General features: G+C 38.0%; 1 protein-coding gene across 4 annotated transcripts in view; it reads left to right on the top strand.

Moving 5' to 3' along the window:
- The window catches only part of MYOT (myotilin), a 51,099-nt gene that overhangs the window by 25,855 nt on the left and 11,523 nt on the right, over positions 1-13,721 (top strand). The window contains exons 1-4 of one of the 4 annotated variants that reach the window (XM_029284465.1): positions 3,066-3,204; positions 5,702-6,298; positions 8,878-9,034; positions 12,942-13,043. In XM_029284465.1, the coding sequence (XP_029140298.1) occupies positions 5,868-6,298; positions 8,878-9,034; positions 12,942-13,043 (690 nt within the window). In that variant the 5' untranslated portion in view covers positions 3,066-3,204; positions 5,702-5,867. Of the gene's footprint in view, positions 1-3,065; positions 3,205-5,701; positions 6,299-8,877; positions 9,035-12,941; positions 13,044-13,721 lie in introns of those variants that run through there. The other 3 variants (XM_015817695.2, XM_015817693.2, XM_015817696.2) reach the window with 3 other exon arrangements.

Here is a 13,721-nt window from a genome sequence, read left to right as displayed (position 1 = left end):
AAACCTAATAATTTGCTAAAGAACATCTGCAAAAATTCAATATACAAGCCTTCAATAAGTCTTCTTGATGCCTGATTTTACCATTGTCTGGTTATTCCAGACACTCAGCTTATTCTGACTGATACCATACAAGCCAGGATCACACTAAATCTTGTTCTGCATCATAATATACTGGTTCTTGGAGTATAATCTTTACTGCCAGTAGAATCACTTTAGAGGCACATGCAGACAATCAAATCTCTCGAGAAGTCTCTTACCACTGGGGAAAAAGTTGAAGGTAAGAGAAGAGAGAAAGAGGACAGCCAATGCCAAAATATATGGATTTGATTATGACAACAGTGAAGGCAGCACTGGAAGGGCCAAACTGAAGATAGATAATTCTGAGAGGTTCTATCCTCTGTATGGTCTCTAAAAGACAAAAGACAGCACTTAATCAATTTAATGTTCACTGGTTCCCATTTTGTTTCTGGTCCAAATTCATGATGGTTGCATTAAATCTGTAAGGCCTGTCATAATCTGGAATGGGAATAGGATGTCCTTTTTCTTGAAAGTTCTCATTGCCTGAAATCGTCTTTAGGGGTAAAAGATGTCTTTACAGTATTTTCCCAGGCATTTTAATCCATGTGTTCATTTTTAATATTACTATTCAGGAAATTTGAGTTTTTATTATTTTAAAGTTATAGACTTCAAGTATTGCATTTTATTTCATATTGGATTAGTTTATTATTTTGTGGTGTTTTGTAAACTATCTGGGAAAATCTGCCTTTTAAGGGCGGCACCCCATTTTTAAAAAAAAAACATATAAATATAAATAGGAAGAGGGAACATTATACAAATCAAGACAGGATGTAAATCTGATAAATAAAATTAAAACTGAATAAATGTATATATTATATGAAAAAATAAATTCCATAAAATACATCACAAGCTTAAAAACCTTATAAAAAGCTTCTTAATTGCTCAGGTAGTCAATTTATGACTACAATTGACCCAAAATTTCTATTGCTAAGCAAGACAGTTAAGTGAGTTTTGCCCAATTTTAGGACCTATTTTGCCACAGTTGTTAAGCGAATCACTGCAGTTATTAAGCAAATTTGGCTTCCCCCATTGACTTTGCTTGTCAGAAGCTGGCTAGGGAGGTTACAAATGGTGACCACATGACCACAGGATAATACAACTGCCATAAATACAATGCTATAATGCAGAGGTTCCCAACCTCTTGGGCACCAGGGACCGGTTCTGTGGAGAGAGGGTTTTCCATGGACCAGAGAGTGCATAGTTTTGTGTGCTGCCTGCATCTCACAGATGGGGCTTTGCTTGTTCGTGCGGCCCGGTTGCTGGCATGCTGCGGCCCGATACCGGTCCACGGACCGAGGATTGGTGGCCCCTGCTATAATGGCCGTGTGAAAAACTGTCATAAGTCACTTTTTTCAGTACCATTGTAACTTTGGTTACTAAATGAATGGTTTTAAGTCGAGGATACCTGTACTGTATCATATACTGTTGGAAAAATGGAAACTGTATTGAGGAATTTTAAAGGCAAACTTATGATTTATAGAACAGATGACACAAAACTCTTGTACTTCAACACAGCTATCTCTTTGAAAGTTGGACCTAAGGATGAATGTATCCTTCCCCAAGCTGGGTTGGATGAGAGCTCTAGACAGATGGGAAGTACAGTATTACATATCTGAAGTATAATAAGTTGAAGTAAGATAGACCTAAGTCACTATTGGCCTGTACACTGTGCAGCGTATTGTGGACTAGACGACTGAAACAGTCTAAGAGTACTGGACGCTATATTTTTTTCCTCCTCGGCTGTGACGTGTTGGTAGCTACTTCTTGAGTCCACCAGCTCGCTGTGCTCTTTTCAAGAGAGGAAAAAAGGAGGGCACTTGAACAAAAGGGGCACCAGCAGGCTAATTGGGGGGGGGGGGGAGAGAAATTTGATCAGGACACTATAGAAGCGCTGCTTGCGTTTGCTTCAGAATCAAAGTCCCCTTGAGCTAGAATGTGGTTTCTTTTTAGTGACCCTGAAATCATTTCCAACTCAAAGAGGCTGTACTTTACCAGAGACGCGAGTCCAACTTTTTACCGCTTACTGTATATCTCTAGAGTCTAGACCAGGGGTAGTCAACCTTGGCTCTTTTATGACTCGTGGACTTCAACTCCCAGAATTCCTGAGCCAGCATAGCTGGCTCAGGAATTCTGGGAGTTGAAGTCCACGAGTCATAAAAGAGCCAAGGTTCACTACCCCTGGTCTAGACTCTTATTTCTCTCCTTCCTTCGCGCTTTCCCGCCACTCAGCAAGTGCAATAAGCTCGGTTCCTCCCCACCTGTGTCCTAACCACAAAGCCGCTTCGCGTGCACTTTCCCCTTCGCAGAGTTAACTCCTTACTACGGCATTTGTAGTACGGAGGCCTTCAGGGCAATACCTCTTATAAGTGGTGGCGGGCAAGCTTCTGGATCAAAATCGTGATCTCGAATGAAGTCAGCGGCAGGCATTTTTCGCCAGTGGAGGGCAGGGAAACGCCCTCGACTGTTGCCGCCGACAACGGTGTTCAGAGCAGTATTGCCAGGGGCGACAACACTTCTAGATGTGTCGGAATATAGCTTTTACGGGATCCTCCGCCCAAGCAGCCAGTGCACCGCCCTTGCCCGAAAATGACTTATTTACAGCATATTAATAGTTAGATCCGGACAATTCCATTCCGTTTTCCTCCCGCCACGCTACTTCTGCGGGCGACCGACCGAAGGTTTTAAGAATAACTCCGATTGCAACCTCTTTTTTCGCCTAAAGAGCCGACCGCACCGAACTTAAGGTGAACAATCTTGGTTACCAATCTTGGTTACCGAGTTGTCTGTCTCATTTAGCTGCGCGTTCCTGAATATACACGAGCATAAGGAATACTCTGCACTCCTTCCAGCAGCCCAAGCACGCCTCTTTCTCGCGGGCGCTAGTTTGGATGGGCGGGCGGGGTGGAGAAGGGAGGGGGGGGGAATGCTCTTATTTTGACAACTTAGCCGGGTGGCTGGAGGAGCGAATGCCTCCGATGTCATTCCCTGGCAAGGGCTAATTGTCCGCGCTCATATTAAAACTTAAGTAGAGAGGTACTATGGTTCTAGTCTGTGTTAGTGGATGGCTGGTTTCCCTTCACAACACCGCTTCCTAGGCCCGCAGGTGATCCCTTCCTTTGCTTACAGGTAAGTCCCTCTTTGTTCTCCTCCCTCCCTCCCTCCCCCGCCCGCCCGGTTCGGCTCGCATCGCTGTAATATATCTTTTAGGCTTGTTGTACTTCCAGGGAAAGCCCAGCGCACTATGAAGGGCCTGATTCTTTAAAGGAGCGCAGGTGGCGGGTTGCTTGCGCGCGCGTGCGCTACGGGGCCGGGAGGATTTGACTGAAGTTCCCCAGTTGTAGCCCAGCAGTTTTGGCGAACCTGACCCGCGTGGATGGTAGTTTAAGGCTCACGCGGGGCATTTGGCTCGACGGAGGAGCGTGGTCGGGTCGAAGTGGCCGCGGCCCCGAAGATTGGACTTCTAAGAAAGGCGTTAGTCGTTGCACCAGGTCGTGCCCGAATCTTGCATTTCAGAATAAGTTGCACAAGACGTTTCGTGGTCCAGGTTTAGAAAGTTGGTGTCTCTTGTAAAGGACTTAGTAGATTTCCAACTGGGTGGAAGGGAAGGGGGTGTTTTTTTGGGGGTTTTTTTTTTACGAGCTTCGTGTGAAACTATTGTAGTGGCGGACCTTTATTTTAAAGAGGAGGGTTAATATTAAAATATGCAAGCTGTTTTTTTCGCGGTCACTTGAAGCTGATTCTAGCGCAGTGTTTCTCAACCTTGACAATTTTAAGGCATGTGGACTTCAACTCCCAGAATTCCACAGCCAGCATTGCTGGCTGTGGAATTCTGGGAGTTGAAGTCCACATGCCTTAAAATTGTCAAGGTTGAGAAACACTGTTCTAGCGTCTGAGACGCGCTTTCCTAGAAGGTTCTGGGTTGCACCAGTTGTTGCTTTTGTTTCATGGTTAAACTTAGAACTATAAGATAAGAATACTTAACCGCTTGATGATGAGTACATTTATCATGCGTTGTATGAAAAAGTCAAAATGAAGGGCTTCTTTAATCAGACGTTTTAAAAAAAGCCGAATAATTTGATCTGTCTGAGGAATGCATGACCTCATGGAACCTAGTTTAGGCTCTTCCTATGAAAGGAAGGCAGTATACTGGAGGCATATATAGCAGCAAAACAGCTGATATGAAATTCTGTAGAGGAAAAATAGATATTGCAGGGATTTTAAGTGGGAAGGGAAGGAATAGCCACTTTTATTTACTGCCATTTCTCCTCAATTTACTTCTTCCGGAAGTTTCTTTGCCCTTTTTTAAAAAAGTACTGTAGTTTGCGCCATATAGCTACATTGAGAAATTTGGCACACAGCTGACAGTTTGAACTATTATTATTTTTTTGTTCAAATTAACAATTTTTTTAAAAAATAATTATATAAATTCATTTACAGTTTATAATAGCAACAACCCAACAATAACCTAAATAAAGTGTGGGATTTGTGTATGGAAAAGTGTCTAGACATGCACATGTGGTAGCAATCATGATATATCAACATATTCAGTGAACACAGTAACTAAAATTACTTCACTTATAGCCACATTTCTTGCTAACAATATCTGTAAATGTTCTATTTTTTAATCCTAATTGAAGTAAAATGCTGCTTGTCTAGACAAAAAAGTGAAAATAATATCCTACATGAACTTTATCTTTGTACTTTATTTTAATTATAAATCTGCCTCATACAGTTTTTCATTAGTTTCAAAAATATTATAAATGCTGGTCAGAAAATTGAGATATAGTTTGGCAGAACTTTGGTACTAAGATCTAGTTAGAATTATATGTATACAGAACTATATTTTCCATTACAAGGAATTTGAGCATAGTCCAGAGGGGGAAAGACATGATTATCCTATTGATCTTGGGGTTCATAACAGAGTTTGTTCACTTGGAACTCAAATTTTGTTTGATTGATGAAACCTTAGCAGTAGAAGCAAGGAACATGTCTTTGTTGTAATGTATTGGTACTGCATAATTTTTTATTTGAATACGTTGTTTTAAGTGAGATGAACTGATAGAATTCAATATCTACTTGCGATCATTTTTATTTACTGTAGAAAGGCTTTACATGGATTAAAAGGTGTTGTAGTAAAGTCTACACTGAATCCTTAGATGAGTGAATTGTATCTTTAAATCATAACTAGAGTTAAAATTTGCAAAAATAGTGTATTGCTTTCCAGTGATTTCAGAGAAAGAGTTTAATATATGTTTAATTGCCATGCAGTTCGCAGGAGAGGGTGGGGATTGCAATGAAAGCCATTATAAAAATAAATTGCATATTCTGCATATGGGGATGGTGTTTATTAAAATAACTTCTGTACATTCAAAACTTTTAAGCGCCTATGAGTATTCCTAGAACATTTCAGCATGTTTATGAGGAAAATGTTCAAATTATTATGGGGGAAAAAAGATAAGGCATGCAAATTTCAAAGATGCTGTAGGTAAAAAAAAATCTTGTTCCTGAGAAAAATGGAACAAATGTTAGCATTTGTCCATTGGTTCCCTTCTAATTTGATTGTCTATATAATCTTGTTGCATGCCCATTTATTTCTATTCTTATTTGTATTGTTTTCCTAAAGGGATTATCTTCATCAAGACAGCTACTCTTTGCTGAGGCAGGGATTCTGTCCTACCTAGGATCCCTGCCAAGAAAGGCCACAAAATTTATCATCTCATTCTTTCCAACCACCAACCCAAAGTCTATTTTCACCTTCTAAAACAAAGGACAATTGTGAAAGCTTCCCCATGAGTGTCAGTAATCTCCCATCTGTGTCCTCTATGTACCAACCCAGCATGTTTAATTATGAGCGTCCAAAACACTTTATCCAGTCTCAAAATACATATCAAGGGAAACCACAGCCTCCAGGATCAGAGACCTCTGCTGCACATCTGAGCAGGCAAACCAAGCAGTCTTCCATTTTAATCCAGCCTTGTAATTCTAATGAGAAGAAATTTACTTCCTCTTCATCGCTGAGCTCGCCAATCTCACTCTCTTCGCCTTCATATAGCGCTTCATTTCCCGTAACACCCGCATCTGTACAGTCTCCTGCTAGCTCATCATCTGGGCAGAGAATTTCATCCATGCATAACCAGTCCCCTGCAGCATTCCTTTGTTCTGTGTTGCCCTCTCACTTTGATTATAATAATAGCCAAGGTCCTTCCTCGGTGGACTCAAAGTAAGTATGCTCTTTCCCTTGCCTTGAACTGTGTGTAGGTGCATTCATGAAAACCTAAATGCTGTGTTCCTGTTGCGAGTGAGCTATGCTGCATGTAAGTGTTGAATGCAGAGATGGGAATTAGAAGGGGAAACTCAGGAATGGAAACTATAAGCACTGTTAATTGTGCAAGATCTGTTTTGTTCCAGATGCCAACTTTTGCAAAATGCACGGAGGTTTCCCAAGTTTTATGTATAAGCAGTGATGGTTGAAAAATAAAAGTAAAGGCAGGATTCCATCCTGTTTAAACAAGCCCTGAAAATGAAATCTAATTCTGGAAAAATGATGCATTAGTTTAGTTGACATATTAAAAACTAAATCTATTAAGGATTTATCTCAGGATAAAATTAACAGATTGAGACAAATGTTCATTTTTTTTAGTTTTGTTTCAGTTCATTTAATTATTGTTGATTTACACAATCCTATGTTTTTATCCTAGGTATAATACATAGCTTTATTACAATTCCATCAAATAATTTAAGAATTCTTATTTGGGAGTGTAAACACTATTTACTGTGAAAGGTTTTACATGTGTCACTAGATGTATTTGTGCAGTGTACAAGACTAGTCAACCACATTTTAACTGTGTGTTGTGGAAATCCAGCCTATGTAGCATGTAAATCCAGAAAATTGAGTTGAGCAAACTATGATTATGGTAACTATGAGTAGGGTTGTTGTGCAAATGCTGCCACTGTTTTGGGGGGTATGTTCATTAGTGTAGATTTGATGAGTTGGCTTACAGTTGCTGTTGTCATCTTTAGCCATTCTGGCTAGGATGAACTGTGATCAACACATCTGACAGAAACAGTTCAGTACTGCTTAATGATTCAGTTTTAGTCTTTTCCTTAGGGCATTTCCTACTTTAGTTCTGTTTATTTAGGCACTAAGCAACTGATCTGGAACAAATGGCATAGTTGGGTATAATCCAGCCCTGAATGGAAAATACATCTCATATCAGTGAAGGCTAGATCCTACCTCTTCTACATTATACTTTTGCAACTGTATAATGAATCTTACCCTGAAAAAAATGGAAAAAGAAAAGGTGTTTCTTTTTTTTAGAATGTTGTAAATGTTAAAAGCTTTATTGAAAAAAGCTAGGTAAATATTGTATTGGTATACAGTTTTTTGACAGCTCTGATTTCTCATAGAGCACAAAACATTCAGGTGTTACCCACACAAATCTTTATGCATACAAAGAACTGGTATCCACATTCTGCATAAAAATCTGAAGGCACTAAGTTCAAGAGAATGAAGAATTTTTCCTAGTATTAATGGGATCAATAAAGTAAACTAGGGAATAGCAGTGCCAGCTATAGTCTTGTTTAGCAAATTTGCATACAATGATTATATATTTCTGAACTACCTACCATAATACATTAAAAACTAAATTCTATTATGAAATATTAAACATTTAGCCATTCTTTGCTTTCAACATCCTGTGACGCAAAAATAAAAACATTTTTAAATAAAATAGTTACATTTCAGTTAAAAATTTTAAAAATCATCTTATGAGGCAAGAAACCCTAATTAATCTAGAAGGTGGAATCATGATCTTACCTGGAATTAAACCCGATGACAATAAGCGAGAGATAATTAACTTGATACAGGAATTGATAATAAGTAAATAAGACATCACGAGAGATTTAACATTACAAAATAGCAAACAAATATCAAGCTTCTGTTAATAGTAATTTGTTAACAATTTGCTTTTACACAACTATAGTGTATTATTAACAATTGCTAATGATACACTATAGGTGTTTAAAGGCAAATTAATTGCTAATAAAAAATGAACTAAAATTGCTAGCATCATTAAGGCTTAATATGAATATAGATTATGTAATGCTTAATTTTTGTATATAAACTAGAATATTGAATAAGTGATGAAGATTTGAGAGCACAGTTTTTCCCTGACGCGCATGGTTTGAAAAGGTTAGAATCAAGTAGAAAGATTCTGCTTCTAGTAGTTGCTATATATTAAGGCATTCTGGGAGTAGTTCAAGCAAAATAAGCTTTGGAGGTAGTGATTCTCACAGCTGCCCTACCTTATTGATTTACTTTAGATTTCTTCACCCACTCTCAGAAGAGCAGATTTTATAAAGGGGAAAGGAAAATCATTTGTTATTTAGCAGCAAGAATTATAAACAAACATCTGTTTTGATTTTTTCCTTAAAGGATTGTTCTTGGTCCTCAAAAGCAGAAAAATGATTGAACATTAGTAATTCCAATGAAACACCACACTTCGTTTCTCATACTTTATATTTTATAACCTCAATTGAAAGATCCCACAGAAAATTTTTAGTTGGTCAGTTAGGATTTTACAGTTTAATAATTATGTATGTTTCTCCTCTTCTAGGGCCAAATTTTTAATTTTATATGATATGTAGCATATAGCAGACTCTATACACATGGCACTGATGGGTTTTTCCTTACACATCAGCTACAATATAAACTTAAAATAGAGTTATCTTCAATAGTATGTCTTTTATATTCAGCTCTATTTAATAATTACAAGATCACCCTTCTTTTCCTTTAATTAGCAGTTATTCAAAGCCTATGTACAGCCCGCAAACTGATAGCCTTAAACAAGTACCAAAGACTTCTGACAGAGAGATACAAGGAACGAAAGACGCCCTCATTCAAGACTTGGAAAGGAAACTGCGATGTAAAGATAACCTTCTGCATAACGGGAACCAAGTAAGACAATGTATAGAGAATACATATAAAAGGGAGGCTAGGAAATTACTAGTTAAGCTGAATTACTCTGAATTTCTTTTCCTTGCTTCCATATACTAATTAACTAAGCTAAAACCCAATTCTGAAATATATGCATTTACAAGACATCTGTATGTTGAAATGGCTACTTCAGTGCATAACAAGATGACCACTCTCAGGATTATTTGAGCAGTATGTTAATATTGTCTATACTGAGTTCAGAATTGGATAATTCTGGATTTCTGTCCTTCAGAGAGTGTTGAACTCTGGCAGTATTAGAACATAAGTTCTTATTCAGGCACCTTGGCATGAATTATTTCTTGGCTTACCAGTACTTACATCTTGATCAAATGCCACTTATCGATAATAGGTCTGGGATTTATATTTGGACATCACCCAAGGGGAAAAACATTTCCAAGAAATCAGTTCCTACTTGTGATAAGAATGAATCCCTTCTGATCGGCCAGTTATGAAAAGAAATAGGGGACAATTAATTACAAATAACATAGGAGTAAAGCTGAAAAGCACCACCATGTATTGTATGCCGCCATTTTCTCTTTATTATGACACAATAATTTAGATAGGTGTTCTGACACCATTACCCTGTTTTTCAGGGTAGAGAGGAAGTGGGAGAAAAGATATATAATGTGACAAGGACACCCAGAAAATAGAATAAGATTCTAGAGTGACAGAAAATGGCAGCAACTCTGTGCTGTTTATATGTATAATTCATGTTACTCTTATCCATCTAAAGCACACATGTCAGACTTGTGATGTCATGGGACGTCGTACAACGTATCGGAGCTTTTTCCCCATTGCCGGCAATGGGGTGGGCGCGGTTTCCTCGTGACGCGTCAGGCCCGCGGGCCGGCAGTTTGACACCCCTGATCTAAAGAATGCTGTTGCACTCTGTCCATCTTTCATGTTTCATTATGAATGAAACTATAACAGATTAGGTTTTCCTAGGTTCCTGTTCATGTGTTGTCAAGACTAGATCTAGGCCAAGGGAGTTTAATGTTTTTTTTACATAAGTGTAGATATGGGAAGTTAATGTAATGTTTTATTCATTCGTTAGATAACAATTATCAGCTTAGGAGAGTTACTTTCCTAACCTCTCTGGAATTGTGATTCGGTTTAGTACTATACTAAGCAAATATTTAATTAACTATGGTTTATTTAATTACAATAAGCTGGGTTCACTCAACATACTAATCCTTAAGCCACAAATAGTAGCTAGGATCATTTTACATACAGGCCGAAATTAAGCAAAGCGTGTAGTTGAATCTTGCAGATCATTTTACATACAGGCCGAAATTAAGCAAAGCGTGTAGTTGAATCTTGCCCCATCCAAACTGCTACAAGTCCCACTGTACAAAAATCCTCTCTTCACCCCCACCCATCCCCATTGCAGACCAAAGAAAAATAAAGGAAAATGCTTGCAGTACCGTTGCCCCATTCGTATCCTGTCTTAATGTTGGGTGCATCTGCTTGACCGTATTGGAAAGAATGTAGTAGTTTGGGGGGGGGGGGTTGTCACTGAAAATCTATTAAGCCCTTTGGATTTTTGAGATAAACGTGTTTGGGTAACTGAAGTCTGGGAAGTGGGGTAAACCAAGCACTGTCACAAATTCAGTTTTATTGTATACCCAAATAGGCTGCAACTGAGCTGAATATAAACTGGCTTAGCTGCTGAATATGGAAAACTGAGAAATCACCGTATGAAAATACTCTTGGTACATAAAGTGACACATGTATTTCTGTAACATGGTTTTAGCAACATGCAACCGCTTCTAAACAACTGAAAGACCACCATCCCTAACAACTCCAAAACCTGAATTAGTGTTTTGTTTTTTTTAATAAGGAGGTCAAAGGCAAAGTGCATGAGATCATGTCAGTTTGCTTGTGGAATGGGCTCCAAAACAGAGGAGGGGGTTTTCTAAGTGTACAGGGAGTTTATTACTGTTTCCCTGGGTGGAAGAATGAGAGGCAGCTATCAATAAGATACCCATACTGTATGACCTTTTTTCATAGAAAAAGATGTAGTAATACAATATCCTTAATCAAAGTGTGGCCGTAGGTTCCACTGATTGAGTTGCGTATCCTGCATGTCACTGAGGTGTGATATCTTGGCTTACAATAGATGGTTGCAGTCTCTTTTCAGAGCAGAGAAATACATAATTTCTTTTGGTGATGTGGGTGGTATTGTGTTAAAAAGGAGAAGTTGAGCCAAGACAGAAATATTCAGCATCATTGATTATTACCTTCTGCACATTTAATAGTTTTGTCCCTGTCATGTTAACAATTTTTCGCCGAGCCCTGAAGGCCCATCTATTCCGTGCGGCCGGCCTGGCGTAGTTTCGATTGTGTTTCAGTGGGGGGTTTTGTATGGGTGTGTTTTTAGAACAGGCCTATTATTCAATTCGATTTTAAAACAGAAATTATTTATTTATTCGTGGTTTTTAGTATCGCCTGTTCACTGCCCTGAGTCCCGCAAGGGAGATAGGGCGGTATATAAATTTAATAAATAATAATAAATAATAATAATAATAAATAATTACCATTTGTTACCTACTTTTAGAGGAACTCTGGCTGTCACAACTATTTGCTGTAGGGGAGGAGGGGCAAGAAAGGAAGAGTGCTCCTCTGCTTTTTATGCATAATTGTTATTAAAATGTTTAAACCAAAAGATAAAAGCTAACACGACCTAATAGAAAGTAAAAAGAAGCAAAATCAAAAGGTGCAATAAAAGGAAAAATGTTACAGAAAAATAGAAAAGAAAGAAGTATAAAATAGTACCTCCAGTATTCTTCACAGCATAGCAGTTATAAGTACAAATATATTTTAACCTCTCTCTCCAAACTTACACTTTATTACTCTTCTTTTGATAATTTCTCCTATCTAATAAAACCACAAGTTCATATATTTTTTTTTTACACAAAAAGTCCATCTGAGGCTTCTAATCAGCAATAAATGTAGATAAGTCCTTTCTCTAACCAAAGATTTATTGATTTATCCATTATCAGCAAAATCTGTCAACTTCACAACCTTTCCTCCATAATGACTAGTGTTGAATCTTTCCATCTCTGAATATACAGTAATCTTGTTGCTATGATCATACATTGAAATATCTTCCATGGCTTTTCTCTAACTGGCCTTTGTTCTTTTTGTATAGTCTGTACATGTGCCTTTGCTGGAGCATAAGTATGTTGTGCCAATTGTAGAAGAATAAAGGCCTGGTACAAATTCCCTTTCCTTTAGATCAGCCTCTGGAAGAGTAATAGTTTACAGACAAAATTAAAATTTTATTGACCTCTCATTGCTTCCACATGTTGTCATTCAGTCTAGAAACAATTTATTTATCAGCTAAATGTCCTTTTCCCCCAGGATTTTTCCTTTGGTTTAGATAAGATAACCTTTATTGTCATTTTTTACTATGAGCACAGTGGCCCATATTAAAAATGAAATTCTGTTGCCTGCTCTCAAAAGAAAGTATATATCTATACATATACATAACACACATATACACATGCTATGAGTTATTTATAATAGCAATAAGGCAGTAAAGGATCCTGTTGAATGGCTAAAAAAACACAAAGCTCTCACCTCAAATCACCCACAGTGTCCTATAAAAACATCCTGTAGATAGTCTTCTTTTTCCTTTGGGTTGCTTTATGAAGATTTAGCTTCTACCCAGTTAGAGAATTCCTGTAGTAAAAGTATGCTGCTCTCACATCTGTAACAATAATGATTAAAACAATTGTTTGTCCTGCTCTTATCAAAGAAAAATAATTCCCAGGTCATCTTATAGTGAGCTCTGTTATATGGAATGGAAATTTAAGCATTCACTGATTTTTTTTCTAATGTTCATATTCACTTTCCTTTTAATAAGCGTTTAAGCTACGAAGAAAGAATGGCTCGCAGGTTACTTGGGCCAGAGAATGCTGCATCTATGTTTGTACCACAGAATGAACAAAATGCACAGGACACACAAGTAAGTCTTAATTTTTTTTCCCTATTCACCCAAAAACTGAACTGAAATCCAAACTGTTCCCCATAATCATACAAATGTAGCAGACGTTTTCCTGAATGCAATAATGTAAGTCCTCAACTTACAACCACAATGGAGCCCCGAATTTCCATTGCCAAGGAAGACATTTCTTAACTGAATTGTGCCCCATTTTACAACCTTTTTTTGCCACAGCTGTTAAGTGAATCGCTGCAGTTTTTAAGAGAATCCCGGGATGGTTTCCCCATTGATTTTGCTTGTCAGAAGCCAGCTCAGAAGATTACAGATGGTGATCACACGACCCCAGGACAGTTCAGTTGTCATAAACACATGCCAGTTGCCAAGCACCCAAATTTTGATGACGTGATTGTGGGGATGCTGCAGTGGTTATGTGAAAAACAGTCATTAGTAACGTCTTTCAGTGCCATTGTAACTTTGAACACTCACTAAACAAATGTTTATAAGTCAAAAACTACCTGTATTTGAAACAAAGCCAGCTACCAAATGTTGAATGGAAAGATAGTGGCTCGTTTCACAGAGCACGCCACATCATGGTTTGTTGAACAAGTCATGGTCGCCAAGTTCACCCATAATACAATTTACACTGTTCATAAGCCACAATGCCTAAGTTCATATATTGGGCTAAAATAAAATGAAACTCAG

The sequence above is a fragment of the Protobothrops mucrosquamatus genome, unplaced genomic scaffold (genome assembly GCF_001527695.2).
Source record: "Protobothrops mucrosquamatus isolate PMUCROS unplaced genomic scaffold, P.Mucros_1.0 scaffold623, whole genome shotgun sequence".
Taxonomy (NCBI): Eukaryota; Metazoa; Chordata; class Lepidosauria; order Squamata; family Viperidae; genus Protobothrops; species Protobothrops mucrosquamatus.
Note: the sequence above shows the minus strand (reverse complement) of the source record. Positions and strands in the feature narration are given on the sequence as shown.